The 20,007-nt window shown below is 35.6% G+C and overlaps 1 protein-coding gene across 9 annotated transcripts in view; it reads right to left on the reverse strand.

The window, feature by feature from the left end:
• LOC100752430 (liprin-alpha-2) overlaps nt 1–20,007 on the reverse strand; it is a 438,469-nt gene that overhangs the window by 131,961 nt on the left and 286,501 nt on the right. For all 9 annotated transcript variants that reach the window (XM_035450810.1, XM_035450815.1, XM_035450808.1 and 6 more), the window contains one exon: nt 5,061–5,177. In XM_035450810.1, the coding sequence (XP_035306701.1) occupies nt 5,061–5,177 (117 nt within the window). The remainder of the gene's footprint in view (nt 1–5,060; nt 5,178–20,007) is intronic.

Genomic DNA, 20,007 nt, shown 5'->3' on the forward strand with positions numbered 1-20,007 from the left:
CTGATAAACTTCATTACACATTCTCCAGACTGTCATTCTATTTTCTTATGCTTAGTTATATATGAATTCTCAATTCAGTTAAAAAACAACCTTTAAATTATAACCCTATGATAACTTATTACTCGAATGTATTGCTAAATTCCCAAGTGGTCTTGTTATGAAAATACCAGAAATGAGTGCTTTTGTTTGTAACTATGATATTTACTTAAAGTATCAAAATAATAACTCATATGTATTGTTTTGTATTTGATTTGAACTTGACAGACAGGGAAATTTGCACTAATATGCAACAATTATTTAATCATGAAAAAGTAATTACAGGTTTAGTAATATAAAATGGATCATAGCCTACTTGTTTTAAATTTTAATTTAAAATAAAGTACAAATTGTATGTTTTAGGCTTTTCCCTTATAGTGATGAAACACCATGACCAAGCAATCTATGGAGAAACTGGTTTATTTGGCTTATACTTCCACATTTATGTTCACCACTGAAGGAAGTTAGGACAGGAATTCCAACAGGAGCTGATGCAAAGATCATAGAGGAGCACTTCTTATTGGCTTGCTGAGACTGCATTCTTACAGAACCCAGGACCACTGGACCAGTTTGGTACCACCTACAATGGGCTGAGCCCTCATCCATCAATCACTAATTAAGAAAATTACCTCCAGGCTTACCTATATCTTAATCTTATGGAGGCGTTTTCTTAATTGAAGTTTCCTCCTCTTTAGCATGTGTCAAAATTGATATAAAAATAGCTAGCACAACTGACTCCATATCAAATTAACACACAAACATCGCTGTAAAGTCATAACCTTTCCTTTAATGCTCATTTCCAAGGTCACACGTTAATAAAAACACTACAATTTAAAACATTTTACATACTTAAAAAGTCCCATAATCTTATAAATTTATACACTTTAAAAATTCAGTCTCTTGCCCATCCCACATGGAAGGATGCTCTCTCAGCCTTTGTGGAACCCCCATGGAGGGCCTTACCCTCCCTGGGGACCAGAGAAGGGATGAGGTGGGGGACTGATGGGGAGAGTAGAGGGAGAGGAAGAAGGGATTGAGATGTGAAGCAAGCTTGTTTCTAATTTGAACTAATAAAAAAGAAAAATATATATTATATTATATATATATAAAATATTAAAAGTCAAGCAATTAAAATATCAAAAAATTCAGTCTCTTTAAACAAAGTCCAAAATTCCATTTTATAGTCCAAAGTCTTCTTTAAAATTGAAAGTACCTCACCTTGTGGCTCCTATAATAGCAAAAATTAGTCATTTCAAGAGGGAAGCATGAGAATACAGTCACAATGAGATGGAAATAAAACTGAAATTCAACATTATAAATCAGTTTTTAATATCTTGGATTTACTCACAATCTTCTGGGCTCCTCCACGGTTCTTGGGTCACTTCTCCAGCTTTGTCCCTTGCAACACACAGAGTTTGTCTTCTAGGGTCTGGCCAGTTCCAGTCTATACCTGCTGCTGTTCTTGGTGGTCATCTCATGTCAACTCCATACCTGCTATTATTCTTTGTGGTTGTCACATGGTACTGGCATCTCCCAAATGCTGAGGTCTCTGCAGTAACTGTGTTGCACTCTCACCAATAGCCTCTCTTCGGGTCTCTTCAAGGTACAAAGACTCAGTTTTCTCCATGACACCCTTCAATCCTGGCTTCCACTGCTACTCCTGCCTAACTTTCACCAATGGCCTCTCCTGCTCTCTATCAGTATCAAGCCTCAGCTTACCCCTACATGCCTTCAAGTCTGCTAACTCCTGGGAGACTTCCCAGAAGATTTCACCATAATGATTTTGGTCTCTTCTTAATCACCACTAATTTTTCAGTTTCAGCCAAGCAGCATCAATTTTCTCAATGAAGCAAAGGTTTTACTTCAGTGTTTTTAGTATCTTGATAAACACAGCCTATTTTTCATCTCCAGCTGACCAGACACTACAGATTCTTCACATGAAAGACCCTGCGGTGTCTTTGCTTTGATTTTAAACTCCACAGCCAGATCTCCATTGTCCATGTTTCTCTCAACATTCTTATCTTCTAGGTTTCCTCAGAACAGCTCACCAAGTTTTACATGGCTTTTCTAGCCCAAAGTTCCAAGTACTTCTATAATCTGTCCAAAAACATATGGTTAGGTCTGTCATAGCAATACCCCATGAGCATGGTACCAATTTCTGTCCTAGTTAGGGTTACTTTTGCTGTGATGAAGCACCATTAACAAATGAAAATTGGGGAGAAATGGATTTATTTGGCTTACACATACACATAGCACTCCATCACTGAAGGAAGTCAGGTAGAGAATTTATTTGAGCAGGGATGGATCCTGGAGGCAGGAGCTATTTCAGGGCCACTAGGGAGGAGTGCTACCTAGTGGTATGCTCATCATGGCTTTTTATAGAACCCAGGACTCTAGCCCAGGGATAGCACCATCACAAAATGCTGGGCCCACCCCCATCAATTTCTAATTAAGAAAATCTCTACAGGCTTACCCATAACCTAATCTTAGGGAGAAATTTATCTCAGATGATTTTAACTTGTTTCAAGTTGACATAAAACTATCCAGCACAAGGCTCATACTGAAGGCTATTTGTGAGGTATTTTAAACAATAATATACAGTTAATTGCAAGCATACAGAAATAATTCTACAACTATCAGAAATTTAAAAAATAAAGAGTGAGGAGACCTTGGAAATCTATGGGGCCTCTTGTAGTGGATCAGTACTTATCACTACCATAGGAATGGACTTTAGGAGCCCATCCCACATGGAGGGATACTCCCTGAGCCTAGACACAAGGGGGTTGGCCTAGGCCCTATCCCAAAGGATATGACAGACTCTGAAGAACCCCTATAGAAGGCCTAACCCTCCCTGGGGAGCAGAAAGGGTATGGGATGGGTAGGGCATTAGTTGTGGAGGGGGCAGAGGAGAAGGGGAGGGAGAGGGACCTGGGATTGACATGTAAAATAATTTTCTGACTATTAATAATAATAATAATAATAATAATAATAATAATAATAATAATAATAAAATAATGAATATCCATGACCACAATGTTTGAAACATTTTATTATATATTCCTGTCAAAAGAATGGACAAAAGTGCAAGTCAAGTCATCAGTTTCTCAGATTCTTTCGTATGTATATCTGTAGCTATGAGATCAGAGACCAAAACCCATTATACAGAATTACTCTTTCTCCCAGTTCTGTAGATGCAACCTGAGAATTAATATGAAAGAAACTATCTTAAAATCTTCCAATGGCTGTCCATATTAGAAGCTATAATTTGAGCAGAAAAAATTAAAAAAATATGTACTGTGTGTTGCCTAAAATAAGAAAGCCTTATGAATTATGAATATCAGGAGGCAATATTGTCACTTGAGAACCACAGATTAGTTACACACTAGATGATATCCTTACTAATACTATATCTGGCATAGATCATCCTTTTGTCATCTGTCATTAAATGGAACATCATTTGCTGGTACATAATGTAGATGAATGCAGATACATATGTAAGTGCATATATGTGAGTCAAAACAGCCAACTCTTTGAATTATTGATTCCTAAAAATCGTATTTCACTATGTTTCTTATCATGTAATGCTGGACCACAAATGTTATTACATATTTTTGCTATTATAGTTACATAAGTAAAAATCTGTGATATACATTCAATCTTCATAACCAAATTTGTTTTTATAGTTGTTTGAGGAAAATCTATTACTGATGACATCATTTAAATGAATCAACAATGGTAAAATTTATATTCCTTTCCTCAGCCTATTCCTAAATGCAAATACTTTATCCTAAAGAGGTTGATGGTACACTGCCTGACTTAACTGAAAGATAAATATTTTTTTATTTTTAATCCCAGTCACAGTTTATGAATTCATCACAAATTGTTTATTGTTAATATTTGGCTTAAATTTTGAATAAATAGTGGTTTTATATAAAGATCTGTACAGTTGTTGGCCATCAGATATGAAGGTTGTCCCGGAAAAAATCATTTGGGTATGTTAGTTTCCTTGACACTTGAAGGAAGAAGAATGAAATGGCCACATCTGTTTCCACAGCTCCAATGAGGAAGTGCTTGCTTCACCCTTCATCAGGAATTTAATGCTACCTGCTTTGTCATTCCATCACTTGCTTCTTAATCTCTGGGTTTTAGAACCTCTTGGCACTTGCAATTACAGCAGTTTAGCTACTTGTTTCATGTGAGCTTAATGCCTAAGGAGATTAGGTGTCCAAAAATATCAAGTACTACAGACAAATAAGTAGAATCTCTTGAGCTTTAAGCTCAGTTTATGCAAATATTTAAGTAATTTTCATCAAATTTAAGACCCAGTTATAATTTATGTTCCTCATCTTACATTAGAAAAACAGAAACTGTCTTTTGCTAGTGGCTAAACAGACCACTTACATCTTTTGCCTGTTTCTAAACCGCGTTGCAAAGAAAAATGGTTTCTTTCTAAAGGTGAATGAATAAAATGCTAAAAGTCCAATGGCTTCATATATTGGGTTTCACAATATTTCGTCATCAGAAGTAAGGCTAGGATCTTTGAGAAAACATAAAGAACTTAAGCACTAAATCAAAAGAGAAAAATAATGCTTATCAAGAACATTTTTAGTTAATAGACTGGATGTAATAACACCTATAAACTGAATAACTCAGAAATAGTGCCTTCAAGAGAGTACCATACAAAACACATTATGTGGAGTTTAAAGTATATAGTTTATGTCTTTAATATATAAATTAAATTATATATATAATAAAATTAGCAGCAACTAACAAAAATATCATATATGTCATATATATATATATATATATATATATATATATGGCTACATACATTATAAGCACATTAAACTTTAAAATTAACAAATTGAAAGTAATAAGTTAAAAAAAGTGTGAAGTTCGGATGGAAAAAACTAAACACATATTATAGTTCATTCAATATATGGTTTTATTTTATTGTATTCCTAACAAATGAAAAGGCCAGTAGTCATTTATTTCCATTTAAAAGCAGGTCATCTGTATCGTACCTTTTCATGAACTTTCTGGCCAGGTTCCATCCCTTCAAGATGTTCTGATTCTGTGGATCCCTCACTTGATGCCATTTTTCTTTGAATATGAACATTTTGTTCACGCAAGGCAACAATCTGCAAAATAAAAGAGTAATTCTATTAAAAAGTAATTTACAATAATGTGGCTAATCACTAATGAAGATGGACAAATGATTGAAACACAAAGTTTAAATTTCCCTACATCATTATTTCAAAAATATCTTTAAGGACAGCATTTTGAAAATTCTTATGCAAATTCATAACATTTCTCTTTAAAAAATTTAAAGCACTGCAAAAATTTACCTAAGAATATAGTTTCCACTTGGAAATACAGTAGCAAATTGCAAAATTAGCTTTTAAGTTGTGTCATAAAAATTCCTGTTTTGTGTACTTTCAAAATGTGCAAGACATATACATAAGAAGAATACAGATAGGCTGTTTAACCTATAGAGATACCCTATAAAATCTTTGAGCTGGCCTTACATGAATTTATACATGATCCAAACTACTATATTTAAATTGGACGCACAGTCATTATTTCAATGGTCATTAACAGGATTTTTCTTCCAAATTTACCTGAGAAAGAATTCAGTAATAAATTTTTGCTTTTCAGTTCAAATTTATGGTATTGAAAACTAAGAAACAGGTTCTCAAACAGTTCCAATTTTGTATGTGGTAAATACTAAAACAAACAAAACTATGTAATATTTGAAATCCTAAGACCAATGGACCACACAGACCAACAACAGTTAAAAAGCAAGACAACAAGAATCTGGGTGTTCCTTATGTTGCCTGTTAGTGCTTCAGGACTGGGATTTTTCCATGATCTGTCTATGAGGTCACATGATCATGCATATGGCCTCTGACATGTCAATGTATGTCATATTGATTTATAGGGATACTTCACTATATAGTAAATAATAAATATTTAAATATTGTCTTATAGAAAAACAGTCATCAAATGATTTTTTTAACCTTTCCCTCCCCCAGCATACTATCCATAAAGTGGCTAGAATGATCTTTGCATGAATGTATGTACATGTAAAAGCCTGTGTTTATATTGTATATGTACATGTTATTGTGAGTGAGTGAATACATGTGTATGTATATTCATGTCTGAGTTTGAGAATGTGGAAGCCAGAGGTAGTCACTTTTTTTTTTTAATCAATAAGATATATTTGAACTTACTTGATTCCTAAGGAATTCATTGTCCTTCTACCTAAGACATGTCTCCTATTTCCTACAGCTGACAATACCTAGTTTTCAAACTCATCAGAAATAACTCTCCTCAGAGATGGAATCTTTACCTTCTATATTTCAGTTCAGTTTTGTGTATGCAAGTTGTAAAACAATTTCACAAAGAGTGCTTTGTAGAAAATAGCATGTCATGTGTAACAGCACAACAAACTGTTATGTACAGGGTGTTCAATAAAATGATGAATTAAACAAGGAATGGGTATGGAATGATGAAGGGTGTAAACCCCGTTAAATCAGGAGTAAAACACTTAGAGGCAGCCTTTTCCTATTAACACAGGAATGATAACACCAAATGAAAGAGAAGAATGAAACAGTTCCTGGAAAAGTGATTTATCACATCCCTAATTTGCTGACTTTTGGGGGGAAAGTTACAGTTCTATTAAAACAAGGGAAGTTGTTATTAGTATATAAAATAACAGGGTTATTACCCTACTAACTCAACAGATTCATGAGCCAAGTCATAAAACAATTCTATGCATTTTGTTTTAAAGAACTTAGAAGTGACAGATACCCCTCCCCTGCCTCAAAACAAACAAACCAAAACACTGAAACTCCAGATTTGGGGCTGGAAAAATGGCTCAGGAGTGAATAGTGTTTGATGCACTTGCAGAGAACCTAGGCTCCATTCCCAGAACTCACACAGGATTCTTCACAATAGCCTATAACTCTGGTTCAAGGACCTTAGACATACATTCTGGCCCCTGTAGGTAACTGGTGATGCACATACACAAATGAACACACACACACACACACACACACACACACACACACACACACACACACACACACTCGTCAAAACTCAACCTCTAGTTTTAATTTCCAGTATTTAGGCTAATTTAAATTTATTTAGTAAGTGATATGAACTTCAAATATGTTTTGTTGATTTAAAAAAGCAGATGATTTGAAAAGGTTTTTGAATGAGCCACTGGATAGGTAGATTAATTTTCTTTTTTGATGTTTTATATATTTTCTTTTTTGTTATCTTTTTTCTCCATTTTTTATTTCAATTAGAAACAAGATTGTTTTACATGTCAATCCCAGTTCCCTCTGCCTCCCTTCTTCCCCTCCCTCTCCAACTAACACTCTACCTATCCCATACACTTTCTGCTTCCCAGGGAGGGTGAGGCCTTCAATACAGGGTCTTCAGAGTCTGTCATATACTTTGGGATAGGACCTGGGTCCACCCCGTGTGTCTAGGCTCAGGGAGTATCCCTCTATGTGGAATGAGATCCCAAAGTACATTTCTACGCTAGGAATAAATACTCATCTGCTACAAGAGGCCCCAAGGATTTCCGAGGTCTCCTCACTGAGACCCGCATTCATCGGGTCTGGATCAGTCCCATGCTGGTTTCCCAGCTATCAGTCTGGGGACCATGAGCTCCCCTTTGTTCAGGTCAGCTGTTTCTGTGGGTTTCACCACCCTGGTCATGTCCTCTTTGTTCATCACTCCTCCTTCTCTGCAACTGGATTCCAGTTCAGTTTAGTGTTTAGCTGTGGGTGTCTGCTTCTACTTCCACCAGCTACTGGATGAATGCTATAAGATGGCGTATAAGTCAGTCATCACTCTCTTTGTCAGGGGAGGGCATTTCTCTTTTAGTGTGCACTTGAGTATCACACTACTTTCATATGTTAAATTTTAAATCTTTCTCAAAGTAAGAAAGTAACTTTGTTCCATGTAGGCATAATTTCAGCCACTAACATGAAAATCCTAATTTTAAATAAATCTAGACAAGCCCTTTAAGATAGGACACAGATTTGGTATTTCAATCAGTGTTATATAATTTTATTTTGTTCTGTTTCCACAAATAACAAATTCTAACAGGTGGCTATGGACTGCACTTTCACCATCTGATTTAATTATCTTAATAAATTTAGTCATCTTAATGAATAAGAAGACTCCTCCTTTTGTTTTAGAGAAAGCAAGATTATTGTCTCCTAGCAATTTGATTTTGAAGGATATACTCAGTGTGTCCTCAGGAGAGAGAAGATTGCCTAAGGAATGTTTGCTGACCGAGGTACCTTGTAGGAAAATTTGCCCCATTGCCTGAGAATTGGACTTAAGGGATGACTACGGAATTGACTGGAGACACACAGCAGAATGAATGTCAGCTAATGCTCTGAAAACACTTTCGGAGTCCTCTGACTCATAGAGAGATGTTTGGAGGGAAGGCTAGAGGTACTACTTTGGAAGAACACTAAAATATCTATGCTACTCACTACTGAATAGCACTTCTTGGAAACCTCACTCCTTATGCAGTTCTTAACAAACTTTAGCGAATGCTGAAAATACCCTGAGTACAAACACTGTGTTAAACTATTTTTATAGGGATAATGGTATTTATTATACAGTCTTAATGAATGATTAACAGAGTTTATTTAATGATAACTGATACAGTTGGATAAATATATGTGTAAAAATAAATCATCTATAAATTCATATAATAGAACATTATGGTCAATGTGATAATGATTGGTTGAGGAAAATTCTGTCCTTCTGAATGACACTGGTTCTTCATAAGAGGGATTTTGTGGAAAAGTAGGCCAAGCCCCTCTTTGACCTTTCCCTTCTGCCCTGCAGGAATACAATGCTCACCACACCATCTTGAAGGAAGAGAGAACTGTGAAACATACAATCTGGGGCTGCTTGATCTTGGACTTTCTAGTTTCCAGAAATACATTTTACTATTTAGAAAATGTCCAAACTTACTTTAGAGCATGGTAAAGAAAACAGGATAAATCGTGGTTCCAAGAATATGATGTGATTATAGAAATACCTAAAGATGTAGGAGTAGTTTGGACCTGGGTAGGAAATAGAGAAAGGTGTGATGTTGAAGTGAAGTTTAGAAAAATCTTGTAATGATCACAGTGAAACATAATGGGAAATTCTGGAGCACCCCAAAGAGGAGGAAATTAGAGAGCCTGAATCTGAGAGATCACTTGAGTCACCTGGATCAGAATGCTGGTGGCAATATGCATGGTAAGGAAATTTTGATAATAAACTACATGAATGGGGGACAAGGTTTTGTGTTTATTAAAAAAAAAGCTAAGATCCTGATTTTGATTAAATCCTTAATCTAATGCTTTGCAAAAAGTAGAAGAGCTGTGCATGATATTTAGTGGAAGAACTTTTCATGCAAAGTACTTTAGTGTGTGGCATGGCTCTTCCTGACTGACTAAAGTAAAATGTCAGAAGATAGAAATAATTCCAGAATAACTCATAACAAGACAGTGAGAATTAGAGTCAAAAACACTTTAATTTGGAAGTGTAAGGAATTGACAACCATTTTAGAGGATAAATTCCAAGTGTGTGGCCAAATACTGTTTATAAATATTATAATAAATATACTGAGATTAAGATATTACTCACACATAACATAACATAATATAACATAACATAACATAACATAGATAAATGATCCTGAAGACTTTGTTGAAGATTTCAAAGCACCTATTCCCATCTATCATTGGTGCAGAATCCTCATAGCGCTAATTTTATAGGGGCACAGAATGAAAAATCTGTGAGTTACCTAGGCAGGAGAGAGAAACATGCATGGCTGGCATAAAAGTCAATAAATAGGAGGAGAAATCTTGGGAAGAGAGAAAAGAGCTGAGTGAGAAAAGTAGAAGGTGAGGTGAGTGCCAGCAGCCAACCACCCAGCCACACAGCCAGCCATGGAGTAAGAAGGAAAGAAAGATATATAGAATAAAGAAAGATTTTTAAAAAACCAGAAGCAAAATGTAGTTAAAAGAAACAGTATAATTGACTTAGAAAAGCTGGCTAGAAACAAGCCAAGTTAAGGACAGACATTCATAAGTAAGGATAAGTCTCCTTTTATTTATTTGGGAGCTGAGTGGGGGGCCCCCAGAGTTAAAAACAAAACAAAACAACACAACTACACACTTAAATCTATTCCTGCAGGAAGCAATATGTTTTACTAATATACATATAATTCTTTCAAAGCTCCATCTCTTTATGTATTATGTTTTAGTGTAGGGCTTAGGGGAGCATGGCTACACTCCTGTTGCTTGACTACACTGCCACCATGACTTTCTCAATAGAGACCAGCCAGAAACTAGGCCTGAGTTTCAGTTTACTTTAAGGCAACACCTAACTCCAGCAAAGACCACAAATTAAGACCAACCAAGCACCATCCAGGAATGGACCAATCAGCATCCAAGGGGAAAATATCTAATGTTCCAAAGGAAATACCTGATGTTCCAACCATTGTAGATAGGGTCACCAGATGTCTCTTAACCCAGTACATACCCATCCCCTTTCACCAAGACACTCCTAGACAAATGTCAGCCAATCAGGGTCCTGAACCTTAAAAATAACCTCAGCCTAACCTCATCTATGATTAAAAACCCACCCCAACTGAGCTTTACACTCTCCAATCTTGGATCCATGGAAGATTCAAGATACAGCTTGAAATAAAGGCTTTTTGCTTTTAAATACATGTTTCTGTCTCTGTGGTTGACTTTTGGAGGCCACTGTGATCTGGGCATAGCAATAGTATCATTGAATAACTAATTAAATGCTTCCCTGAAAATATAATCCTATTTACCTAGGTCAGGACAACAGTTCCAGGTTCAATTTACTTTGTTACTCTTGGCTGGCAATTTAGAATATACCTTAAAAAACTAGTTTGAAGATGTCTGGAGTTCTCATAGTAAGAAAAGTAATGTTGTTTACATTATTCAACATTTTAGTTTATAAATTTTATGTGCCTCTGTGTATTTAAATTAATCATGAAAATTCCCCAAATATTTTCTTTTGAATTAAACTCCATCCACACATGAAAACCCCACTGCTTATTCTTCAGGGACCTTCATGCTCACAGTTTAAAATTCATATTTCCCTTAACCAAATTCACAACTATTTTCAGGCAGTATACCCATGTGATTAAGAGTGATTCATTTCATCTATTTTTATTTCAAATTCTAGGAGTGATACATCAGATGTATCAACATATCAATACATAATTAGCTTGTACATAGGTTTATTTTCTAATTCTACTTGAAAGCCACATTTATATAACAATGTGATTACCATAAACAAAAAAAATACAAAGAACTTGAGCAGGTGAGTTTACTAAAGCAATTTCTGCTTAGGTCTGGGTTATTCCATACATTTGGGAAATCCTAAATCCTGAGACACATTCAGGTTTTAGAGTTCTAAACAGTCTCCATTGTACTTTATGTCTTTGGTTTTAAGGAAAAAAGATTTATAAAAACCAAAGAGGCATATTAAGATTGTATAAACACCTTTGTATAATCTCTGCAAATTAATCAGTTTCACCTATATATTTCCCTGATCTATCAGTTTCTCCTATTATTTTCCTGATCTATCTATCTATCTATCTATCTATCTATCTATCTATCTATCTATCTATCTATCTGTCTGTCTATTTATCCATCCATCTACCTATCGGTTTTACCTATATTTCACCTATGTGTCAGGAAGCATGGATGGATTGTGAAAGTCAACTGTTCCATTGCTTGAGATGAGAATACAAGTTTGATTGTGAGAATGTGTTTCCTATCAAGTCAAAGAAAGTTTATTTTAATAATGGTATATTCAAATTATCCATTATTCTTAATGAGGAATCAGACAAATTGTATTTCAAAAGCACAGGTTCACTTCTTAGTTGTCTTGATTTTTATCACTTACTCTACTTCTGCTACAGATACTTATTTGAAAGTTCTCTGACGTTCAATTTTGGCTGGCCAGGCCCTATACTATCTATACAGATAAAGTCTAGTGCTAACATTCAGAAGCACATTATCCGATGGTTTCCAGGTTTTCTTTAATGGGAAATGTCTTACCTGCAAAGCTTGTGACATTACCTATTACCATGTTCACAACTGAACAGGTTTCACTTAGAAGTAAACAAAACACAAAACTGCTTTTCCTGAGACCAAAGAATGCAGGTTTATTATCTAATAGTAATTCATAATAAATGAATAAATAAATAGACGTATTTCTTTTGAAAATTAAAAATGTATCTTTGTATCTTATGTGTTTCTATTTGTGGGTAGGTACACTTTCCTACTGCATTTTTTTCTTTTTTCTTTTGGATTTTCGAGACAGGGTTTCTCTGTGTAGCTTTGGAGCCTATCCTGGCACTCACTCTCAAGACCAGGTTGGCCTCAAACCAGAGATCCACCTGCCTCTGCCTCCTGAGTGCTGGGATTAAAGGCGTGTGCCACCAACACCAGGTGGGTAGGTACACTTTCCACCATACCAGTGTGGAGGTCAGAAGTCAGCCTGTGGATGTCTGTAATCACTTTCTACCATGCAGATCTGAAGATTCAGGTCAAACTCAAGGACCTTGTGCTGTGGAATAATCCTTTTGTATACTGTGAAGAGGTTTTGCTGTCATTGCTTTTCAAAGCGCCAACTAGCCAACAGCTGGACAGGAAGAGGTTAGGCAGGAGAGACAGACAGAGAGAATGCTAGGAAGAAGTAGGGTGGAGTGTCTGCCAGCTGTACAGGAAGCAGGAGATGAACATGCCATATTGAGAGAAGTTACCACCATGTGATAGAGCATAGATTAAAAACATGTTCTATAATAGAGCTTGAAGTCAGGGATGGTGCTGCCTCCAGAAGTTCCTTTATTCTACAGGGTTGTTTTGGCTATCCTGTGTCTTTCGTTTTTCCATATAAAGTTGAGTATTGTTCTTTCAAGGTCTGTGAAGAATTGTTCTGGGATTTTGATGGGAATTGCATTGAATCTGTAGATTGCTTTTGACAAAATTGCCATTTTTATTATGTTGACCCTAACTATCTAAGAACGTGGGACATCCTTCCATTTTCTGGTATCTTCTTTAATTTCTTTCTTTAAAGACTCAAAATTCTTATGATACAGGTCTTTAACTATTTTGGTTAGCTTTACCCCAAGGTATTTTATGTTGTTTGTGGCAATTGTAAAGGGTGATGTTTCCCTGATTTCTTTCTCAGCCCATTTGTCATCTGTATACTGTAGAGCTACTAAATATTTTAAGTTAATCTTGTATCTTGACCCTTTGTTGAAGCTGTTTATCAGCTGTAGGAGTTTCCTGGTGGAGTTTTTCAGGTCACTTATAAAGACTATCATATCATTTGCAAATAGTGAAAGTTTGCCTTCTTCCTTTCCAATTGTGTCCCCTTGAAGTCCGTTTGTTGTCTTATTGCTCTAGCTAGAACTTCAAGGACAATATTGAGGACATATGGAGAGAGTGGAAAGCCTTGTTTTGTTCCTGATTTTATGGGATTAGTCCTGAAAACAGCTTGGTATTGGCACAAAATAGACAGGTAGACCAATGGAATTGAGTTGAAAACCCTGATATTAACACATACACACACCTACAAACACCTGGTTTTTGACAAAGAAGCTAAAGTTATACAATGGAATGAGGGAAGCGACTTTAACAAATGGTGCTGGTTATTTAACAAATAACTGCATGATGGCATGTAGAAGACTGCAGATAGATCATTGCCTATCACCAGGCACAAAACTTAAGTCCAAATGGATCAAAGAACTCAATATAAATCCAGCCACACTGAAGCTATTAGAAGAGAAAGTGGGAAATACCCATGAAATAATTGGTACAGGAGACCACTTCCTGAACATTACACCAGTAACAAAGACACTGAACTTGAAAATTAATAAATGGGACCTCCTGAAACTGAGAAGCTTCTGTAAGTCAAAGGACACAGTCAGTGAGACAAAACGGCAGGCAGCCCAAAAACTGGGAAAAGATATTTACGAACCCCATATCCAACAGAGGGCTGATCTCCAAAATTTACAAAGAACTCAAGAAGCTAGTCTCCAAAACACCAAACAATCCAATTAAAAAGTGGGGTACAGAACTAAATAGACAGTTCTCAATAGAGGACTCTAAAATGGCTGAAAGGCACATAAGAAAGGGTTCAACATCCTTAGCCATCAGTGAAATGCAAATCAAAACAACACTGAGATACCATCTTACTCCAGTCAGAATGGCTAAAATCAAAAACAATGACTGTTTATGCTGGAGAGGATGTGCGGAAAGGGGAACACTCCTCCACTGCTGGTGGGAGTGTCAACTCATACAGCCACTTTGGAAATCAGTATGGCATGGCGATTCCTCAGGAAAAATGGGAATCAGTCTACCACAAGATGCAGCAATTCCACTCTTAGGCATATTCCCAAAAGAAATACATTCATACAATAAGGATATCTGTTCAACGAAGGTCATATCAGCACTATTTGTAATAGACAGAACCTGGAAGCAACCTAGATGCCCCTCAACCGAAGAATGGAAAATGTGGTACATTTACACAATAGAGTACTACTCAACAGGGGAGGGGAGCAGGACACACTATGGAATCTTGAAACTCCCAGGCAAATGGATGGAACCAGAAGAAACCCTTCTGAGCAAGGTAACCCAGTCACAAAAAGACAATCATGGTATGTACTCACTTATATATGGCTTTTGGACATAGAGCAAAGGATTACCTGCCTACAATCCAACACCACCAGAGAAGCCAGTAAACAAGGAGGACTAAGAGAGACATTCATGACTTTTATTTTATTTGAATTAGAAACAGGATTGTTTTACATGTCAATCCCAGTTCCCACTCTCTCCCCTCTTCCCCTACCACCACTCCCCCAACTAAAACCCTGCTTATCACATATTCTTTCTGCTCCCCAGGGAGGGTGAGGCATTCCATAGGGGTCATCAGAGTCTATCATAACCTTTGGGATAGGGCCTAGGCCCACCCCCATGTGTCTTGGCTCAGGGAGTATCCATGTATGTGGATTGGGCTCCCATAGTCCACACCTATGCTAGGGATAAGTACTGAACTACTACAGGAGGTCCCTTAGATTTCGGAGGTCTCTTCTCTGAAACCCTCATTCCTGGGGTCTGGATCAGTCCCATGCTGGTATCCCAGCTATCAGTCTGGGGAACAAGAGCTCCCGTTGTTCAGATCAGCTGTTTCTGTGGGTTTCACCAGCCTGGTAGGAACCCCTTTGCCCATCACTTGTTCTTCTCTGCAACTGGATTCCAGTTCAGTTCAATGATTAGTTGTGGGTGTCTGCTTCTACTTCCACCAGCTGCTTGATGAAGTCTATAGGAGGTCATATTTCAGGAAAAATATAAAGAACCACTGGAGCTTTTCCCTGCTCTCCCTACAAGGATGGGCTTACTGGTCTCTGTCTTTTCTGCATCATACAATGTGACCTCCACAGGTATGTGTGGTAAACACTGCAAAGTCGTTTGAGTTACTGTTTTATTTTGTTTTCCAATCAAGGCAGACATGACAAAATAACAGGCTGTGATTTAGCACTATTCTTTTTAGCTCAACTTCAGTGAGTGAAAGAGTCTGAAGGGAAAGAAACCTTTTCAGTGTGCTTGAGAACTACTTGAGAAAAATGTAGGGAACAGAAGCAACATTCATTAGTCATTGCTGGGTGTAAGAAGCAAGTCAGGGAAATGAAAAAGGATTTATCCATTTAGTCCCTTCCTTAGAAATAACAAAAGCATGTTAGGCCCATTATTGTGAACAATTCCTTTTAAAGTAATTCATTCGATTTGGTTCCAATGATAATTATTAGGTGCTGTGTTCATCTGAATGCATTTCAATTTTACCTTTATGTCATTTTTAAAATGTGTTCACATGACAAAATGGCACTAGTGGAAGAGGCAGAGAGTGGTTTTCATGACCTTATTTCATGGGCAAAAAAAAAAAAAAATTACAGGCAATGAGCAATAAACCCTTTTCCTATTCCAAAGAAATTGCCAGCTAGACAATCCCACTTTGGCAGAGATTCTTTGGCTCTTTCTTTTGTTGAAACAGTCTAAACCATATTAAAAATATTGTCCAGGGTACCTGTGACATTAGCAATATAGTTATCAACAGTAATTTTTATTGAAAGGGTTTTTTCTGAGAATCATTTCAATTTTATTACCTGCATTAAGTCATTTAAACATTACAACATCCTTATAAGATGATTTCTATTATCATTTCTGGGAGATGCCTTGATCTTTACCTTTAAGGATCATAATTAGAGTCCTTCTGTTTGCGGATTTTGACCACGGTGCACTTTAATGGATAGGCTTAGTTTGGGGACAGGTTATTTGAGAAAAAGCTCAATAAGATGAGGGTACTTTGTGTCTCACCAGTGAGTCTAAGATCAACCATATGGCTAGTCAGTATGTCAATTTTTTTCTATAATGAAACACAAGAAAAACTCTTGACACTTCCTGGTTTACAACACTCTGTCTAGTAAGGATCTAGGAGAATACCACATCAGTCAGGAAGATAATAGAAGTTCCATGTTGGGAACTTCCTGGGCTCTGCCCCTTGATATTCTTTTCTTGTATAACTTTAATCAGTCTCCTTTAATGTAATAGATCATGTCTTTGAGTATGAATTCTGTATGTCTTCTGAGAGAACCAGTGAACCTGTTGGGAATCTGGGACTGTCCACATTTTAGGTTGTTACTGGGGTTGGGGGTCTTATGAAGTACCATGCCCTTGGGCTTGGTGGTTTGGTTAAGTATGAAAAAGCTATGGTAAAGACAGATGGTTTCTGACTTATTAGGACTGAACAGTGTACCAGTATTCTGATGGCAATGCTTATATACTCAGTACAAATTATATATTGAAATTTTTCAGAGGATGAAGACATGCTATAATATTCTCTCACAATATTGTTTACATAATAGATACACATTTTTGAATTACAATATTTTTAATTTGTGATGAGTTTATTGGGATACCTACCACAAATCTATGGATGCAATGATTACTTATAATTGTCAATTTAATGCAATGTACAAACAAGTGTAAAGAGAATTTCAATGAGTTGTCTTGATCACATTAGACTGTGGGTATACAAGAAACTCTATTAATTGAGTTAATTCATCTGGAAAAGTCCACCATGAAAATGGATGGTATCATTTCATGGACTGAGCCCTGAATGAAGTAAGAATAGAGCAAAGTAAATTGAATACTCCTAAGCAGTTATGCTTTGGTTTCTCTTTGTCCTTGACCCTGCATGTGCCATAGTAGCTATTTTGAATTGCTGTCATCTTGATTTCCTGCAATGATAGATTGCAAGTTCAAACTGTGAGCTAAAATCAACCATTTCTCTCAAAGTAGGTTTGTGTCAGTATATTGTACCACAGCAACAGAAATGAATCTTGTATAAAGAGTATGTGTATTGCTGATTGAGCTGTGATATTTCTTGCTAAGAGAAACTTTCAAAATCAATTTAATCAGTAATTAAATATTAGTTAAAATAAAGCAATCAATGTACTTTTGATTTCTTCACTAAGGGAAATGATTAGGGTGTAAAGTACATCATTTACTCATTAAAGTTTTCCAAATGGCTTCAGAATGTAGATGATTTAATGGATGTTTTAAAGAATTCAATGTTTATTATACAATATTTAACACTTTTTACAAAGAGGCCAAGTTACATAATTTAATGTCTGAATTATTAACATAACTAATACAATTTTATGGCTTTTAATAGAATTTCTGAACCTTGAAACAGTTCATAGAATATAGTAAATAGGAAGATGTCATGGCAGATTTAAATAACTGGGATAAATGAACAGATAACTTAAAAAGTCATACCAATTTTGTTTGCATGGAGTCACCATATGAAGAAAAAGGCCAGGTAGCCTTTTATTTAGGCCCCTTAAATTCCAATCCCCACTGATCACTGTTGTTACTCTGAGCATTTCACTTGGCTTTCCAAAGCTGGTTATCCTACTTTTCAAAATGCCAGTAATTACTTGATTTTTCTCCTAGGTCAATTGTGATGATTTAAATGTATGTGTATTAGGGGAATGTAGACTACTTACCACAGGTCTAAGCACACAGTAATCTCCCCTAATAGTATGTACAACTTTTACCAAACTCACAAATAAGGGAATTTCAAGATTATCAATAAAGCATATACAGTGCCATCTAATGATTCTAAGTATAAGAAGGTATCTTTTTATTTTTATTTTTATTTATTTATTTTTTTTGGTTTTTTCAAGACAGAGTTTCTATGTGTAGCTTTGGAGCCCATCTGTAGACCAGGCTAGCCTCAAACTCACAGAGATCTGCCTGCCTCTGCCTCCCCAGTGCTGGCATTAAAGGTGTGTGCCACCCATGCCCAGCAAGAAGGTATCTTTTTAATCTAATAAAAGGTCACTTAGTCCTGAATATTATTTAAGGAATGTTATTTCATCCTTGTGCTAAAATAAATGTGGATATGGAAACATTCCCTTTGGCTTTGCTAATATCTAATGTTGGCCATTGAGATCAATCATAGCAATATAACTTTAGTATATTATCTTATTCATCATCATATATATTATCTTATCCAAGAGTCATGATGGAATATTAGGTAAACTCCATATTTATTAATATTTCTTTCATAAAAATGAAAAAATGTAACAAGATTTTTAATAAATTATTAGGAGTTGACATAGTTTGGACGTGATATATTTAGAGCTCAAAACTGAATCTTCTGAGTTCAGCATAGTATTTCCTTTTATTTTGTTATCTTTTGACTTCGTACCTTGTCTCCCATTAAGTATTACTATTTCATTTAAAATGATTAAAAAATATGTAATCTTTTCCAAATTATTATTTCTAAAACATAAAAATGTGTTCTTCTGTTACTGCCCAACCTGATGCTTTCTTTATAATATTCTAAGCAATTAAAATTGTTTCATCTTTAAAAATTATACTTCTATAAACAAACAGGTAAAGTTCAATACTTTCTGACTTGTATGTTCATATTAATTGTATACTAATTCTCTTTTTTGTTGAATATTAATACATTTTGTCAGAAGACAGACATGATAGGATCTTATTGGAAAAGATTATTTTACTGACATCTATACTTATCAGCAAAAGAAACAATTTTCTATCGATGGTAATAACGGGTAATTTATAGTTTCAACATTGATCATTATAATATAATATCATAACAAAGAATAACTAGAAGTACAATAAAACATTTTAGATCTTTAAACTACTGTTTTAACAAAGTAAATTTGTTAAACAAAGTAAAATTTGTTTTAACAAAGTAAATTTGAAATTTTAGGGTTGGCCAATAAGAAGAAAAGATATATTCAATCAGTATTCAAGTTTTCTATGAAATATATAAATTAATTATTATGTATTTTTAAATGAGTCAATTACAATAGGAAAATTAGATTCCTGATAATTTTGCAAGGAAAGAAAAAACTTCAGCTCCTGGGTTTTATATTGTCTTGAAGCTACAGGGTGCAATTGCCACATACAAACTCTGTGTTCATTAAATGAACACTATGTCTTGTCACGTTTACATGTATGCAGGTGTTTCAGTAGTATTTCACTTCCTGCTTGGGTGTTAATTCAGAGTTCCTAAGGAAGTTACCCGTGTGATTATTAATGATGAATAAGCTAATTCATCAAGGTTTATATAAACATGAAGTAATTTGAAAGACACTATGGGAATAATCATTTCTGCCAAATAAAAGCAAACATGCAGAATTCAATCCGCTTTTATCTCACAGAAATGACAAATAATTAGAATTAAATATCCAAAGTGAGGTTTGTTAAGGGTGGGCCAGGGGAAGTGTTTTTTATTGAAAACCAAGTCACAGAGCTTTGCAGTTGCTTTTCTAACCTTGGAGCCTTCCCTTCCAGGTAT

This window comes from Cricetulus griseus, assembly GCF_003668045.3.
Source record: "Cricetulus griseus strain 17A/GY chromosome 1 unlocalized genomic scaffold, alternate assembly CriGri-PICRH-1.0 chr1_0, whole genome shotgun sequence".
Classification (NCBI taxonomy): Eukaryota; Metazoa; Chordata; class Mammalia; order Rodentia; family Cricetidae; genus Cricetulus; species Cricetulus griseus.